The sequence below is a fragment of the Carya illinoinensis genome, chromosome 8 (assembly GCF_018687715.1).
Source record: "Carya illinoinensis cultivar Pawnee chromosome 8, C.illinoinensisPawnee_v1, whole genome shotgun sequence".
Classification (NCBI taxonomy): Eukaryota; Viridiplantae; Streptophyta; class Magnoliopsida; order Fagales; family Juglandaceae; genus Carya; species Carya illinoinensis.
Genome location: NC_056759.1, coordinates 34,902,085 through 34,919,959, shown reverse-complemented (window position 1 = coordinate 34,919,959; position 17,875 = coordinate 34,902,085). Strand labels below are relative to the sequence as shown.

At 37.8% G+C, this 17,875-nt stretch overlaps 4 protein-coding genes across 4 annotated transcripts; 3 read left to right on the top strand and 1 right to left on the bottom strand.

Annotated features, from left to right (window-relative positions):
• Nucleotides 1–556: 556 nt before the first annotated feature.
• Nucleotides 557–2,210, top strand: LOC122318601 (E3 ubiquitin-protein ligase ATL6). Its single transcript, XM_043136116.1, has one exon. The coding sequence runs from the start codon at nucleotides 637–639 to the stop codon at nucleotides 1,765–1,767; it is 1,131 nt and encodes a 376-aa protein (XP_042992050.1). The 5' UTR covers nucleotides 557–636; the 3' UTR covers nucleotides 1,768–2,210.
• A 1,930-nt stretch (nucleotides 2,211–4,140) lies between these two features.
• Nucleotides 4,141–8,954, bottom strand: LOC122318600 (probable serine/threonine-protein kinase PBL7). Its single transcript, XM_043136115.1, has 6 exons — nucleotides 8,375–8,954; nucleotides 7,816–8,060; nucleotides 5,776–6,164; nucleotides 5,255–5,387; nucleotides 4,784–4,873; nucleotides 4,141–4,689 (listed from the first exon to the last, which is right to left on the bottom strand). Exons 1-6 carry the CDS (start codon nucleotides 8,694–8,696, stop codon nucleotides 4,528–4,530), a joined length of 1,341 nt encoding a protein of 446 aa, XP_042992049.1. The 5' UTR covers nucleotides 8,697–8,954; the 3' UTR covers nucleotides 4,141–4,527.
• A 4,878-nt stretch (nucleotides 8,955–13,832) lies between these two features.
• On the top strand, nucleotides 13,833–16,207 carry LOC122274659. Its single transcript, XM_043083675.1, has 4 exons — nucleotides 13,833–13,973; nucleotides 14,224–14,955; nucleotides 15,054–15,510; nucleotides 15,633–16,207. Exons 1-4 carry the CDS (start codon nucleotides 13,833–13,835, stop codon nucleotides 16,205–16,207), a joined length of 1,905 nt encoding a protein of 634 aa, XP_042939609.1.
• A 1,034-nt stretch (nucleotides 16,208–17,241) lies between these two features.
• LOC122274658 lies at nucleotides 17,242–17,763 on the top strand. Its single transcript, XM_043083674.1, has 2 exons — nucleotides 17,242–17,433; nucleotides 17,524–17,763. Exons 1-2 carry the CDS (start codon nucleotides 17,242–17,244, stop codon nucleotides 17,761–17,763), a joined length of 432 nt encoding a protein of 143 aa, XP_042939608.1.
• The last annotated feature ends 112 nt before the right edge of the window (nucleotides 17,764–17,875 follow it).

Below are 17,875 nucleotides of genomic sequence, written 5' to 3'. Positions count from 1 at the left end.
AATGAGTAATGATATTGTCATGAATTCAATTTATAAATTAATGTACTATAATGATTTGTAATCCAAATATTTTTTAATTTATAAGGGTAATATGACAGTATTTTTAAATTATACATCTTGATCAGCATTTTTTTTTTGGAATGAAAATAAAATTCAAATATAACAGAAATTACAATAAAAATATGCTGACTTGAATATGAAAACATTTTTTTTTTTCTAAATCATCACATATGAATTGAATTCAAAGGATTTGGCTGAAGTTATTCAAGCAATGTTGTTTGAATTTAACAGTCCCTATAAAAGTCAACATTAATATGTTCAACTACAACCACCAATATTATCATATTATAGACCAAAATAAAGAAAAAAAATAAAGAAAAAGCTTCACACACAAATATTAGTCCACGGTTTGCCTTTCTTTTTTCTTTTCAATCAGAACCTTCCTAGGCATGACATTAGCCCACGTGTCACGACAGCAATGACGTCATACCTTCCGTGTTCAAGAAAAGCCCAATAAACTCTCTCCCCTCTGTACCCCCACACCCCCAATCTCTCTCTCTCTCTCTCTCTCTCTCTCTCATTTATAAAGCTTCGTCTTCTTCCTCCTACTGCTTAGTAAAAGTACTGCGGCTATACATGTACAGCATGAGCTTCTTGACGCTACAAAGCTTAATTCCTTGTACCGGTAAGTATGGAACCGTTACTCTCTTTTTGCTCGCTCTACTCTCCCCGAATATTCCTTGGGCGGTGGCCCAGACCAGTACGGACGAGGAAAACTACGGCCGGTACGCCAAGCTCAGTCCCTCCATGGCGATAATCGTTGTCGTTCTTGTTGCGGCTCTATTCTTCATGGGGTTCTTCTCCATATACATCCGCCGCTGCAACAGCGGCCAGTCCGCCAACAGTATCCGTGGTGGTATTCTCTCGAGGCGGGGAGCCACAGCCGCGCGTGGGCTCGACCCGGAGGTGATCGAGACCTTCCCTACCCTGGTCTATTCCGTCGTCAAGGGGCTCAAGATCGGGAAAGGCGCCCTGGAGTGCGCCGTGTGCTTGAACGAGTTCGCCGAGGACGAGACGCTGCGTCTGATCCCGAAGTGCGACCACGTGTTCCACCCGGAGTGCATCGACGTCTGGTTGGCTTCCCACACAACCTGTCCCGTCTGCCGAGCAAACCTCGTCCCTCAACCTGGAGACTCAGTACACCCTTTCCCCAGGTTGGACACCGACTCAGACCTCGAAGCCCAAAACGAAGTCGCCGTCGAATCATCAAACGCAGAAACAGAACGAGAACAAAGAGTACCCCAAGAGACGGTGGTTATAGACGTAAAGCAAACGCTGAATCGGAATCGGACCCGGGGGTCAAGGTCGAGCCGTTGGTCCACCCGGATGTTCCCGTTTCCACGTTCACACTCGACGGGTCACTCTTTCATCCAACCGGGAGAGAACACGGAACGGTTCACATTGAGGTTGCCGGTGGAGGTGAGGAAACAGATAATGAACCAGAAACTGAACCGGACCACGAGTATGGTGTTCTTGCCAAGGGAAGGGAGTTCGAGGCGGGGATACAGAACAGGTGGGGAAGGTAGTAGCAGAGGGAAGAGGATGGAGAAACCGGACCAGATGAGTAAATCGGACCGGTGGGCATTTTTTACGAGAGCATGGTCGATGAAGTCACCAAAGGTGGCGGCTAATAATGATGGAGAGGGCACCTCATCTCAACCGGCGGGCGAGGGATCAGTGAGTGACTCGGTTCGACCCCATGTATAGGAACAAATTAAATTATATTATGTGTAAATTTCTTTCAAATATCTTTGCTTTTTGTTTGGTTTATTTTCTAGAGTTATGTGTATTATTATGGAATGTAATCGGAAAGTGACCAATATCCTGAGACGTAAGAAAGTCGACATGAACAAGGGATGATGCCTTTACTGCACAGCCAGCAAAGTTTGACATAAAACAAAAAGCTCAAAAGCAGGCACCTCCTAGATAGTTTAGGTTGATCCCCACGGGGCACCACCATATGTAACGTGAGATGCAGGGCATGCTAGATTGTGGTCCGAAATCTGTGTTGTAGCAAGGCAAGTTAATGGGTGTAGGGGAGCCAGCAGCATGCAGCAGCTAAGTACGTAGGCTGTGACTTTGCAGCTCTTCATCATTTGCCATCTTTGCATTGCTTGTTTGCCCATTTTAAGTGGCTTGCTTCTTGGCCATCCTTTCTCCGAGCATTTTTTTTCTCCCATAATGCATTCGATGCTTAGAAAACAACAATACAAAAAACAAATAAATAAATCCAAAACCCAAGTTCATGTAACATGGCAATCTTGTTAAATGGAACAAAATGGGGTTGCATCCATAACGAGTTCAGTTATTTCTTTGAAAACACGGATAATTCTGTGCGGACTTCTCACAAACAGGGGAGAAGCTATTATTTTTATCAATGGGAGCCGGAAACATGTAGCCGGAAACAGGTCTAACATAAATACATATACGCATACAATGCGTTGAATACAATTAGCATGACTGATGCAATTTTTCTTGTCTTTTTTTTTTTTTTAAAGAAAAGTTTTAGGCTCATAATAAACGTTATATCACATAGTCTAATAATTTTAAAAAAATATTTGTCAATTACACACATAATATTTCTATAAATTTGGCATAATTAATTAAACAGGTAATCAATCGTCATGAATATATCAAAATTGATGTTTGAAAAGGATAATCCAATATTCACATTTTTTTTCTTATCATAAAAATGGAATACAGAGTTATAGGTAACGAAAGAATATGAAAGATAGTATAATTTAAATATAATTGATGTCGTTTTCCTTGCGGTATTGGCATTGATCTATATCCATTAAGACCATTGTCAGGGGAGGCCTAAACAGTTTGCATTGACAGCTTGACCTGGTCTATACTTGGACTATTTGGTAGAAGATTTTCTGAATATTTTCTCTCAACATTTCTTTCGTTTTTATGTCACTGTTAGTACTGAGGTTCATTCTGCTCCATGCCTTGTTGAGATCAATGACTAGACCCTGTAGGAAATCTAATTTTTTCACTTGAATAGCTCCCTTTACATGCAACTGTCTCAAGACAAAAGGACAATCATAAGGTTCTGATCTCCTAGTTATTCACGCAAGGCAGCAACCTAAATTGTCTCGTGCAATCTGTCATTTATGTAACTTTGATCATTAGAAGATTTATCACGTATTGTACAGTCATGATGAGATGATCTTACTCCAGATGGGAAACGAAACGACATCATAGCCGACTTAAAGCAGCTGGCTGTATCTTTGGGTGCTCATTTTTTAATGATGAACAGCTGAGCAATTGGATTTTTGCAAGGGTTGGTTCCCAAGATGCCTCCATATGATCCTTGCTTTCATCAAATCCAGTAAAAGCATCGTGGCTTCTGATTGTACTATGTCCCCCTTGTTTAAATTGCCCTCCCCTGTTTCAACCTATGAATAGAATGAGGTTTTACATCGCTTTCATTGTTTATTGTTAGAACATAAAAAATTTCAGGATTTATGCTTGGTCTCCAGTGTGACTCTCTTTTTTGCCAGGCTTGGGATGCTGCAGCCGTCGGATATGTATGTTGAACCACTCTAAGTGTGAATGCAAAGGATACACAACTGCTGCACATGCACCGTTCTTTGTTTTGTTGTATTAGGCACTCCCCCACACAGCTTCTGCAGCAAATCACCCACCCACTATCTCTGCAGCAAGGTCGTAAAATTCTGCACCTAACGCAGAGATTGTATGCTGCTCTCTCCTATAAATAGGAGAGCTCAATTGTGAAGAGGGGAGTGGGGCAAATATCATAGAAAGAGAGTACGTGAGAGAGAGAATTTATAGAGTATTTTGTAAACCTCATACAAATTCAGTAAAAGAAGCTCCAGTAGATATAGGCAATTTGTTGAACTACTTAAATATCGTCTTGTGTGATTTTGGACAGACCGGAGTGCGCAACAATGTATTTGTATGAAAATAGGTAGACAGTGATTATCGTTCCCTTCCCTTCTTCTATTCGAATACCAATCGAGTATTTACAATTTTCGGTCACAAAACAAAGAAATATGTTAATTATATCAAAATTCGGGAGCTTGCCTCCTCTGCACATAGATTTGAACACATTCATGAGGCGCCAAACAAATCCTTGTCATTTTAGTTGTTTATTCTCATCTATCTTCTATGAAATTTGGGTTCTTGACACAAGCAAGTACCTTTACAGCATTTTTTTAAAATGTGGAGAACTAAAAGCAATTGATGTTGCTGTGGGTGCCACTGTTCTACAAAATGTGCCAAGGCCAGGCCTCAAAGAAACTGAGTTACTGAAACCTCAGGCTAGCCAGCTATGGCTTTTGTTGAAATCAGGGAACTTTCTTTGGTTAGGTAGACATTAGAATATAGCACTTCGCAGCTTTATTTTTCACAGAGAAATGGTCCGAGAAATGTCTTTGAATTCTGCCTAAACCAGCCCAGGAGGTAACTGGAAGACTTGAGTTTACTGTCTTCAGATAGTCACTAACACCTGGGACTTCCTGCTTGATTTAGAAATCTGGAGGAACCAGAAGAATTGATTGAACAAATGTTTTTGACCAGAGGGATCAGTGACTGTACAACATCAGTCATTAGAGGCCGATAATCTGCTTCTGGTTGCACACACATGGCTGCTATAGCGGCTATCTGCAAAAACAACATAGCAATAAGGAAAACAGAGTTATTAGGATATCAAGCATCAATATTAATGCTGGTGATGATGATAGAAAGCAAGGCTGACCTGAATCAGATCCTTTTTGGAATACTGGCCTTGTAGAGATGGGTCAACCATTTCCACTACTTTTTCTCTGTTAGATAACCTTGGAAGAGCCTGTTAATTTACAGAACAGATATGTCACACATCAAACCCTTTGGTGAATGAAAAAATTTGAACGCTTTTTTTGGTGAAGTTATTTGAATTACACACCAAGTACTTCACAAAGCTCTATATTGGCTCCATCTCCCTTACATACTTTTTGAGCATGCGACATCAATCAATAGGAATCAAATAACTTTTCAGTGTACAGTGTAAACTTCTCAAAATTGCCCCATAATGCTTCTGTGTCTAATCTCACTCTCGTTGCTAGTAGTAGTACTACTGTGTTAATTTGCTAATTTTCTATGTACCGCCTACTCTTTTATAGTTCCCTTGTATGATATTTGCATTCATCTAAAAACACAAAAGAAAAATCGGAGGAGTTTGTCAACTAACCCATGAAACAAGAACATGTTCTCCAAGTGGCCGTCTGGTATCGACGGGTACACGGCCGGTTAGCAGCTCTAGAAGTACCACACCAAAGCTGTATACATCTGATTTTGTAGTAAGCTTACCCGTGGAAGCATACCTACAGCACCCACAAATCAAGATGAAATAAACTCCCAAAGGAGCTAATGATTTTTATCATATATAAATATTTTCATCTTTAATTATCTGCCTGTCCATGGAAACACACCCCCTTTTTATCTTGGAGTTGCCCAGCTGGGGTTTTGGGGACTCGAACCCAGATATTCTGTACCGTTGCATACTTGGGATGGGTGGAGGTGTCATCTGGTCTTAAGGGCACTTGGCCCATAAAATGGCATTTAAAACGAAATCAGGACTACCAACAAGATTTTTGCATTGCCAAGAAAATGTCATCCCGCCTATGTGCATGCTTGCATAACACTGCATTTTTACAGGTTCTATTGTGATAAATGAAAGAGAGGGCGAATAATAGATGATAAATGACTCACTCTGGTGCCAGATATCCAGTGGTCCCCAGCACACGTGTTGAAATCTGACCAGTGATTTTGTCTGAGCACATCTTGGCCAATCCAAAATCCGACACCTTGGCACGGAAATTTTGGTCTATAAGAACATTGGTGCACTTAAAGTCACGGTGGATAACAGGGGTTGGGATTGACTGCTCATGGAGGAACTCAAGGGCCCTAGCGCAATCAAGAGCTATCCTCAGTCGGGTCCCCCAATCCAACTGCTTTTGTTGGTTGTTAGAGGGGTGGAGGTGGTGTTGGAGAGTGCCATTGGGCATGAACTCAAAAATTAGAAGCCTATGGCGTTGGTCAGCACAATACCCAAGTAGCTCCACCAGATAAGGGCAGTGCAAGCGGCTTAATAGATCCACCTACATCATATACAAAGTTTCTTTTTAAAAAAATTGTCATTTAGTCTTCTATCAATGTGCAAGGATGAAGATCACTTCATAAATGGATGCAACCAAATGAATAGATAGAAGGAAGATGATTAATATTTCTTAAGTCATAGCTCAAAGAACAGCCCTTCCGTATGCTGGAACAAAGTTGGATTGTTGAAATTCTCTTTAGATGTTTGATCGAATTGAATAGTCTAATGCAAAGAGATAGATACAACATTAAATGGTTATGTGAAATCTACTATTAAATGTTATGGAGTTCGCATGATGTATCTCTCAGAATTGAACTATCTAATTCGGGTTAAACTAGCAGAGAAGATTTCTACTTAGGAACAATGGTATTTACCTAACACTCGTATCTATATGTGAGCAGGCATGTGTGTGTGTGTCAGAAAGGAACAATTATAAGTCAACACTAACAAATTGCTTATGCAAATGAAATTGTAAGGTCGAGGCAAACTAAGACCCATCTTTCTCTAACTAATATGGTGCAATTGCAGAGCATCCTAAATTCATCTTCAAATTTAGCTAATATAAACACTTCTTTACATTTATCTATTCCATCTAAATTCAATCCCCACATTGGATTAGCTATTTATTCTCTATATAATAATAATATATTATTAAATTAATATTTTTTAAAAAAAATTTATTTTTATCACATTTTATAATTCTACCACTTTAATATTATTAATAATTAAATTAATATTAAAAATTTTTTTCAAAGGTCATTTAATCCTTTGAAATGAAAGTGTAAAATATTTTAATATTTTAATTGGTGAAATAAAAGTCTAGAAATAAAAATGTAAGAGTGAGAAAGTAATATTTTAATTTTTGGATAATGAAAGTTATCTTCCATATTTAGCCAACCACGATAGCAGAAATGTAAATTGTTTTAGCTATGCCTAATTCAATGTGAAGTGTTTTTTATATAAATTATGTAAATTTTGGCTAACCATCCCATTTAGCCAAGCAATGATGCTCTTAGAGCACTGGCATTGGTTTAGCCAAATGCCAGTGCTTTTTATAATTTAGCCAATCTAGTGAAAAAATGATCTACATTGAATTAGTTAAATTATTTTCATTTACAAGATGAGCTACAGTCTTTTTAAAAGAGAAGTCATATTTGAAATGAACTGTAGCTTTTCATATTGAATATTTAATCATTTTTCAAGTTCACTCGTACAGTTGATCCCTTTCATTTTTCCACCAGCGGCTAAGTTTCCTTCACATTCTGTTGTGCAAACTGAAATATATGATTCTTGAATAATATTAGATATTGTGAAATAAAAATAAAAAGTATTAAAAAAATAAAAAATAATTTAAAAAATATAAATAATAAAAAATAATAATATTTTATTATTATAGAGAATATAATAACTAATCCAATATAGATTTTAACTTCTGAGTGATTAGCTAAAATAAAAAAAAATTACATATTAATCAAATTTTAAAAAATAAAATAACTAAACCAATGCCAATCTTCTAAGAAGCTGCAAAGACAAATTGACAACTTCTTTTCAGACTGTTTACAAAAGTCATTGTAGGAGAAAAAGAAAGAAAAGAACAAAATTAAGGAGAAAGAGCAGATAGGAACAAAAAGTAATAAATGAAGTCAATTCACCTTAATCCTGAAAGCACGTTCCCCTTGCTTTCCTTCCCTACGCAACATCTTAATTGCAGCCACGGTCCCATCACTTAGGACCCCTCTATACACCACACCACACCCTCCATTACCAATTATATTCGCTTCACTAAATCTATCAGTGGCCACTTCAAGCTCCTTGTATGTATACACTTGAACTCCTCTGAATTTAGATGGAGGTGTCCTTCCCATATGCCCTCCATAAAGACATCCGCCCTTCACATCTGCCAAAATTTAAGACATTTACTCATGAGATTTATTATATATGATTTGAATGTAGGGGACTTTTTTTGTTTGCAATACTGGACTTCTTGTTTTCTTCTTTCTCGGGGAAAGTGGATAAATCATGTGAAAGCACATTTGGTTGGTTGAAAATGATTTGGTTTTGTGAGAATGAGATAACAATGGAGGGGTAAAGAAGTGATAATGATAAAAGGACGTTCAAAGCTTAGATTCATTTTCTATAGGCCAACTTGCCATAATTAAGAGCAAGATCTATAATAATAGATTAAAAAAAACTTTGAAAATAGGGAATCACCTGGGCTAGAATAGAAGTTGACAGTGGTATGAGCAATGAATCTGCTGTTTGTGTTGTTGATGCCATTGTGTTCCTTGCAAGAGCCTTTGCTTTTAGCGGATTTGAGTCGTCGGAGCATTATGATGATAAAAAGTACTACGGCGAAAAGGATGGCAAGGGAAGTGATGGATATGATGATTATAAGAGCAGAAATGGAGGGGGAAGTGCCATGGTGGCTGTATGTTTGGGAATGTGAATGATGGTGTCCTTGGGTGTTGCCGTTGTTTGCTGTATTATGATCAGGTGGCCTTGCAGGTGCCTCAGCAGTCTTCTTAACTTCCATGAGCACAACGAAGCAATGCAAGAGGGAAGAATGGCAAGAGAGAGAGAGAGAGAGGAGTGTTGGGAAAAGATGAGGTGAAACTTTGTATCAAGGAGAGTTGAGTATCCCTTCCTAAAGGATCATCTCTCTAGCACTCGTGAGCGTGCCAAACCAACTGTTTTTGTCTGCTTCCTTCGTCCGTTTTAGTCATGTATTTTCTGTAGAATTGTCTTTATCTTTGTATCAGAAAAACTTGGAAGCTTTTGCACCTTTTTTCACATCCAACAACCACAGCGTTGTAGCAAAGCAAAAAATTACCATTATTTTGATCTATTATGAACCGCACGGGTTGCAAAAGTTGCAGCATTTCAATCCTTCAACAAGTTTGTATATATTTTTGGACAATAACTTATATCGCCAGTAAGGGTGGACTAGGAAACCGTGCCTGCTATGTCAACACCAATACATTGCTGCTTGACCCCACAAAGAAAATTATATAACAATGAATAATCTTTCTGTTCTTATCTCCAACCAAATTTCTTAGATTTCCCCCCCTCTTTTTATGAACAATTGTTCAATCTCAGACTATACATGTTTAAGGTTTTAGGTTGAAGTTGTCTGTGTTATTAGATATTGCAGACTTATAAATCATACTATATACATACATCTTCATGAAAGATCATTGGCATGTGATGGATATTCCTTGTGTAAAGAGTACAGTGTTTATATATACATATAAGTGTCAACGGGTGGATAGAAATAAGGTAAAGGGGACTCAAAAATTAGACAGTTCTATTGGTAAACTACTGAAAATTGTTAATCATTAAGGGAAAGGCCAACTTTGTCTAAAAAGGAAGACGGTAAAGAATTCATTTCAGTTTGCCTCTCTCTTGCACCAGATAATCTACATTTTCGACTGCAAGGCCTAGCAGGTGAGCTTGACTCTTCAGCTGATCTGATATCTATTGCCAGTCTTATTTCATTGTCAAGGTCATGGAGTGTCTCGAAAATGAAATAAATGCAGTGGAAAACACATTGCCCAAGTTGTCACACTATTTCAGGAAAATGAAATAAATGAGTAAATCTCTTGCACCAGTCTTATTTGCTTCTATCCTGGCGCAGTACATGGTTTACAAAAGACAAAAATGGTACGAAAAATAGGTTCTTATATGTCTATGAGAAAAGTATGTTGCATTGTCACTGAAAAGCTTGCAGAGGGTGCAGCAACTCTGGATTTCATTGACACTCCTAGAGTGGTGGACCAGTGAAGATCCCAAAACATTCAAATGAGCTTCTTTGCTTGGTGGAGATTGTAACGGTTGGATATACGGGTCCCTGAGGCCTGGAAATGGCCACAAGTCCAACTCAATAGCGGCCCACAATTGGGCAAACAACATTACTGAGAACAAAAATTCTATAGATCACACCCCTTTGCTAGCGCAAATAGCACGTAGGGATGAGTAAAAATTCAAAAATAAGATTTTGAATCTGGCTCTGTTTGGAATCTAACAAAATAGAGTTAGAGTCGGATTTTTTTTTAATTTTTTAGGTGGAGTCGCAGGTATCATTGGACCGACTCCAACTTCGATCCAATTCCGACTTTATCCTCCGACTTTGCCCTTCAACTTCGACTCCGACTATGAATCTGACTTCAATATTATACATACGTTATAAAAATATGTATTTATCTATATATTTATCATATATATTAATATTTATATATATATTTTTTTAAAAAAGTCAAAAATCACATGTTCATGAGTGACCCATTTCCAATTTTATTAAAAGCCCTCACTTATGGCTGAGGAATACTATAGAAACTAATATAGTTATATAGTTATGTAATTAGAACTTATATAGTTAAATTCAATAATATACTAGTATGAGCTAATTATTATAAAATAATATACTTATACCATAATATAAATAGACTAATGATCGTTTAGTATATGTAAACATTATAGTATTACTATCATATGTAATCAAGTATAGAAATAAGTTAGACACTAGTATTTAAATAAGTCTAATATGTAAAGTGTATGGTGTGAGATGAGAAATAGCATCCCTTAATATAAAAAGTTCAACATCTGAAAATGCCAAATCAACACATAGACTACTAAGACTAGTGTTCAGTCCAATTATTTGTATAATATCTCATGATTTTGCATTTGACTATTCTATTCAAAACATATTCTCACATTAGATTATCTATCTATTAGTTAAAATAATAAAAAAATATTAATAATATTTTTTCCCAATTTATTTTATTAATATTTTACAATTCTATCAATTATATGTTAATTAATAATCAAATTTTAATTAACATATGATTGGTAGAGATAAACGATAAAAAAATCCTAACAAAAGAAGATAGAGACGGATTGTAAAATATTTTAATTATAATTAATATATAATTGGTAGATACAAATGGTAAAAATCCTAATTAATAATTAAAAGATGCATGAGGGAGCTAACCTTTTGAAAGACAATTGGAGAAAAAGAAGATAGAGGTGAACATTATGGTGGTTTTAAAAAATTGATTTTAGAAAATTATTCCCAAAAACAATGTAATTTCTAAAAACTCAAAATAATTTTTACACTAATTACTTTGTTTCCCAAGCAATCAAAGCGCAGAGAGAGAGAGTGTTTATGAGGGAAGAAATAATTCTTTAATGCTTTTAGTCTAGCTACATTAAACACCAAATATGATCAAAGAGCATCCTCAAAGGAAGAGGCATAGTTAAAAAAATAATAAATAAAATAATAAATAATAATAAATAAAAACCACCTATTCCCTCCTATATGTACAAAATGCACCCAACAATGGAATGAAATGGGCAAAAACTTGAATGTCTAACTTTTACTACAATTAGGTTTGGATGTTGAGATGAGAACTTTTAGTTTGAGATAAAAGTTGAAAGTTGAATAAAATATTATTATTATTTTGAGAATTGAAAAAGTTGAATTGAGATTTGAAAAAGTTAAATTGTTTATTATATTTTATGTGAGAATTTAAAAAAGTTGTAATGATCAGATGAGATGAGGTGAGAATGAGAATTTTGTGTTTGATAAAACTTCCTAACCTAACCTAAATGTAAAAAAAATATCTATCTTTGATCTATACTATTCATCAACCAAATCTTATTTGAATTATATTTTTGTACACTCGCTTCTCTCAACATCTCTGTTTGCTCACATTTGCTCAGCCCTTAATTTATTTAAAAAACTTTATTAGTTGGATGGAAAATATAGAAATTTAATTTATAATTAATACATTTATATTAAATTTTATATGAGTTTAATTAGTGGTTTGTGTATATTAGCATTAAATGAATATTAAAAATATGATTTTTTTAACCATCATTTAATTATATTTTGATTAGAAATTAATATATAATTAGTAGAATGGTAAAAGAAGATAAAAAAAAAATAAAAAATATTATTTTATTATTATATAATTAACAAATAGATAATTCAATATAAAAATTTGATATGAATGGAACAGTCAAAGCCAAATTGATCTCATATTAGTTAAAACAAAGATTTGACTTTGGTAAATAAATCAACATGTCCTCTCTCTCTCTCTAGGGCTCTAGGGGGATTGTGGAGGTTTCTGCTACTGCCTGGGTGCAGTGTCGTCCATTCTTGGATATTATGGAGGGTGATTTACATGAGTTGTATAAGCGAATGTCGATAACGGAAATGGAGAATGACGAGGTGGTTGTTGATGTTAGCCAGTTGGAGGATTTGAAGTTGCGGGGTGGAAAGTGCTTGGTGATGTCCCTATTTACAAATAAGCATTTTAATAGGGATGTTTTAAGGCAACGATGAGAAGAGCGTGGAGATTGGTAAAGAGTGTACGTTTTAGAGATCTTAATTCGACTTTCATCCTATTTGAATTTGAAGATCTTAGGGATAAAGAGAAGGTGGTGCGGGAAGGCCCTTGGTCTTTTGATAAACATCTAGTGCTATTGAAGGAGGTGGATGGTCTTCAACAGGTAACCGATATCAATATATCTACTGCCCAGTTTTGGGTACGTCTTCATGACTTGCCACTCAGGGCATGCAATGTCTATGTTAGGAAACAGATCGGAACTAAAATTGGTTGTGTTGAAGAAATTGACTTGGAGGATGACGAGTTGGCTTGGGGTGAGTTCATGCGAGTTCGTGTTACAGTGGATGTTACAAAACCCCTGCTACGGGGTACAAAGTTTGCTATGGGATGGTCTGATCTTGTCTAGTACGATTTTCCTATAAACGTCTACCAAACTTTTGTTATTTCTGTGGATGACTGGGGCATGGTGAGAAGGATTGCTCTTCCCGTCCTTTGATGGAGATGGACGATGGCATGTTCCCCTATGGGTTATGGCTACGGGCTTCACCATTTGGTGAACGAGCAAAGGATAGAGAACTCTGGGATCGGGATAATAGGAATCACTCTTTCAGGGGGAGTCTGTCGGCTGGACGCTCATCGGAGGCAGTTGGTGAAAAGACCGGTACGGTTGGTGAGCCTGTTTTAATGGTTATAATGACAGAGAAAATTTTGCCGCCTGTTTTGGATCCGGAACTTAAGGAGGTTGTGGATAAGGCAGATAAGGTGGCGGTTGTCCAAGATAAGGAGATTTCGGTAATGACCTCCCTTTCGTTTCCACATTTAACTGAAGGGGCTTACCAGGTGGGTGGTTCGGGCATTGTCACTGGGCCAAACTGTGGTCCACAACTTGGCCCTCAGGAGGCCCAATTGGGTCGTGCCAAGCCTGATGGGCTTGTTAGCCATAAATGGAAACGGTTGGCTGGGTTGGATGACCTGCAACCTCTTTCTTTTGAAGTCTCCTGTCGGTCATCACTTGTGAAGAACAGAAAGAGGAAATCATGCCCTAGTGGTAGTGATTCTGCATCCAGTGCCTGCAAACGTGGCTCTGTCAATGGTGCTCCGAAGCAATTGGAATCGGCAGCGGCTGGTGACCAGCCCCACCGGGATCAATGAAGATCTTAAGCTAGAATGTCCGTGGGCTTGGGAACCCACGGAGCATTCGAACACTCTCTGATTTAGTCAAGAGAAAAGATCCTGATGTCTTGTTTTTACAGGAAATAAGATTGACAGCACGTGAATTTGAGGTACGTAAATTTTGTTTGGGGTTTTCTAATTGTTTAGCTATGGATTGTTGTGGGCATAAGGGTGGGATTGCTCTGTTATGGGGGCGTGATGTGGACATGTATGTCTTGAATTACTCTCATTGCCATATTGATGCTGCTGTTAAGTCCGTTTCGAGGGGTGGTGTGTGGTTCTTCACTGGGGTTTATGGGTATCCTGAAGTGGCGTTACGGGATCAGACTTGGGCTTTACTCTGAAACTTATGTAGAAAGCAAGGGGAGGTTTGGCTAGTGCTTGGCAACTTTAATGAAGTGTTACATTATCATGAGAATTTGGGGGGGGGGGTAATCCTAGACCAGAGAGGCAGATTACAGCTTTCCGTAATGTGGTTAATGATTGTGAACTGAGGGATTTGGTATTTATAGGCTAGAAATTCACTTGTAGTAATCGTAGGGGGGTGGACAGTGTGTTTTGGAGAGATTGGATAGGGCCCTAGCGAATGACCCATGGGGTCGTCAATTTCCTTTTGCCTCTGTTGTTCATGGTTTGGCTACTTATTCGGATCATGCCCCAATTTGGATAAATACTGATTCTAAGGAGGGTTTTGTAAAGCATAAAAAGCTTTTCCGATTTGAACCTATGTGGGTAAGGGAAAAGGGCTGTGATGATATTATTGCTAGTATTTGGAGGAAGGGTGGGTCAGGTAGTTTTATGGATTCTTTGGTTGATTTCATTAAAGATAGTAGAGTTAATTTAAAGAGGTGGAATTCAAATTCTTTCGGGAATGTTCAAAAGCAATTGTCTATGGCCAAGCAGCGGATGACTTGGTTATATGAGAATGACCCACTGGGAACTGATAAGGAGGCTCATGATGAGGCTCGTGAAGAGGTGCAAAAGTGGTTAGAAAGGGATGAGTTGATGTGGAAACAAAGGTCAAAAGTGTTGTGGTTGAAAGAGGGCGATTCCAATTCGAAATACTTTCATATGAAGGCTTCTCAAAGGCGTCGAAAGAACAGGTTAGTGCGAATCAAGGATGGTCATGGGTCTTGGCATACTGGTGATCAGAGAGATCGAGTTATTGTTAGCTATTTTGAAGATCTTTTTAGAAGTTCCAATCCAAATGGTTCTCTTGACTTTTTGAGGTCCCTTACTGGTAAAATAACTGCATCAATGAATGAAGATTTTGTAAAGTATATACCGAGTCTGAGGTGTCTGCTGCTCTGTCACAAATGCATCCTCAAAAAGCCCCTGGTCCAGATGGCATGTCTCCCTTGTTTTATCAGAAATATTGGCATTTGGTGGGTCCATCGGTCATAGGTGCAGTACTCAAAGCCCTTAATTCAGGTGTTTTCCCAACATCTATTAATCATACTCATATTACTCTTATGCCAAAAAAGAAACATACTGAGTCAGTTGCTGATCATTATAGGCCCATTTCTTTATGTAATGTGATTTATAAGTTGGTCGCAAAGGTTATCTCTAATAGACTGAAATCTATATTACCGTCTGTTATTGAGGGAAGTCAATGTGCTTTTGTACCTGGGCGTTTAATCACTGATAATGTGCTGATAACTTATGAGTTGATTCATTTTCTTAAGCATAAAAGGAAAGGGAAGAAGGGATATATGTCAGTCAAATTGGATATGAGTAAAGCATATGATCGGGTTGAATGGGGTTTTATTAAGGCTGTTATGAATAGGACGGGGTTTGAGAGGACTTTTACAGATCTGGTCATGTCTTGTATAAGTTCAGTTTCTTACTCAATTTTAATTAATAGGGTTCCTAAAGGACCTATTCTGCCTAGTAGGGACTGAGACAAGGGGATCCATTATCCCCTTATCTCTTTCTTCTCTGTACAAAAGGGCTAATTGCCCTGCTGAAAGAGGCAGAGATAAGAAAACAAATTTCAGGGGTTCAAATTTGCCGAGGGGCACCAAAAATTACTCATCTGCTCTTTGCAGATGACAGTTTGATTTTTTGCAAGGCAAAGGTAGAGGAAGTCAGAAGATTACAAGCTCTTTTAGCCACTTATGAAATTGTGTCGGGTCAAAAGATTAATCGAGAAAAAACTAGTTTGGTTTTCAGTGCTAATGTAGAAAGGGTGAGGATGGATGAGATTAGACTAATGTGGGGCACTGGTGAGGTTCAACAGTATGAGCGTTATCTTGGCCTTCCCCTATCGTTGGTAGATAAAAAAAAGAGGGCTTTTCATACCATAAAACAGAAATTTTGGCAGAAACTCCAGTGTTGGAAAGAAAAATTGTTATCTCAAGGCGGGAAGGAAGTTCTTTTGAAAGCTGTTGCACTCTCGATTCCCACTTATGCAATGAGTTGCTTTCTCTTGCCTAGTGGCTTTTGTTCTAAATTGGAGGGGCTTATGGCAAACTTTTGGTGGGGCCAAAAACATGAGGAGAGGAGAATCCATTGGGTTAGTTAGAGTAGTATGTGTCGTGTTAAATCTCAAGGGGGAATGGGTTTTAAGGACCTTAGGTCCTTTAATCTTGCTCTTTTTGCTAAGCAAGGTTGGAGGTTATTACAAGACGAACACTCTCTGCTTCATAAACTTCTCAAAGCGAGGTATTTTTCAACTTCTAGTTTCTTTGAAGCTGGTTTGGGACACTGTCCTTCTTACTCGTGGAGAGGTATATGGGCAGCTAAAACGTGGTTGAAGGAGGGGTGTCGATGGAGGATAGGAGATGGGAAAACAACCCTCTTATGGACTGATAAGTGGATTCATCTACATCAATCCCTAGCAGCTGAGGGATATGCTGTCACTGAGGAAACTAGGGAGGACTTGGTTGAAACTTTATTTGACAGCTCCCTTAGAGGTTGGAATTTGGACAAGCTTAGATCTTTCTTCAATCCAAATGTGATCTTGGATATCTGTAAGGTGATGATAGGACCCGAGGGTACAATTGACAAATGGATTTGGGATTTTGAACGAAATGGCTTGTTTTCAGTTAGAAGCTACTATAGATTTATTCTTAAGCAACAGAGGGGTGTGGTAGCAGAGGCTTCAGCGATGGGTAGTCAAAAGATGGTTTGGAAAGCTATATGGAATCTGCCTGTGCCAAATAAAATTAAAATTTTTATTTGGCGAGCTTGTAAAGATGTCATTCCTACAAAGTGTAATCTTTTGCAGAAAAAGGTGCTGTTAGATATTCAATGCAGCTTTTGTGCTTTTCCAGTTGAGGACTTGAATCATGCAATCCTTAGCTGTGTTCTACTTCGAGCGTGTTGGCAGCAGCTGATGCCTGGTTTAAACATAGATACTTCTGCTTCTCTAGTTGATATAATTCTACATCTATGTCAGAGGAAGGAGTTTGACAAGATGGCAACATTATGCTCATTGCTTTGGGGTTTTTGGTATAGAAGAAACAAAAAGGAATTTGAGTAGCTTGAGTTGCCACCACTGCAGGTTTAGGCATATTGAGAAGGTTCAAATCTGTGAAGGGTCAGCCTCGTTTAGAGATGCAGCAGTCTTTACAGTGGTCTCCTCCTCCAACTGAGTATTTAAAGCTTAATACTGATGGTGCTCTTTTCAGTGATGTTAGAAAGGCTGGTATTGGGGCTATTCTAAGAGATGTTGCAGGAAAGGTGGTTATGGCTGCTAGTATGGCTACACATGAAGTAGATAAGCCTAAAACTATTGAATTGTTGGCTGTGTTTCGGGGCATGCAGCTTTGTATAGGAATGGGAATTCGGCATTTAATTGTTTAATCGGATTGTCTTTTACTTGTTGATTCATTGCAGAAGAATGACATGTTGGATTCGGCTTCTGGTTCTCTGTTTGCTGAAGTTATACGCTTGCATACATGTTTTGCTTCTTGCTCTTATACTCATGTTTACAGGGAGGGTAATGTGGCAGCACATAGACTTGCCCGTCATGCTTGGAATGTTGAGAATGTTGAGATGTGGGGGATTGTATTCCAGACTTTCTTTCTCAAGCTTTTTGGTTTGATAAATGTATGTAATCATCTATTATTTCAATGAAGTTGTTATTGCATATAAAAAAAAATATATATATATATTTGACTTTGGTCTAATGAGAATGCAATTAAAAGAAATTTTTGTTTACATTTACATAATCTAATGGAGACCATAC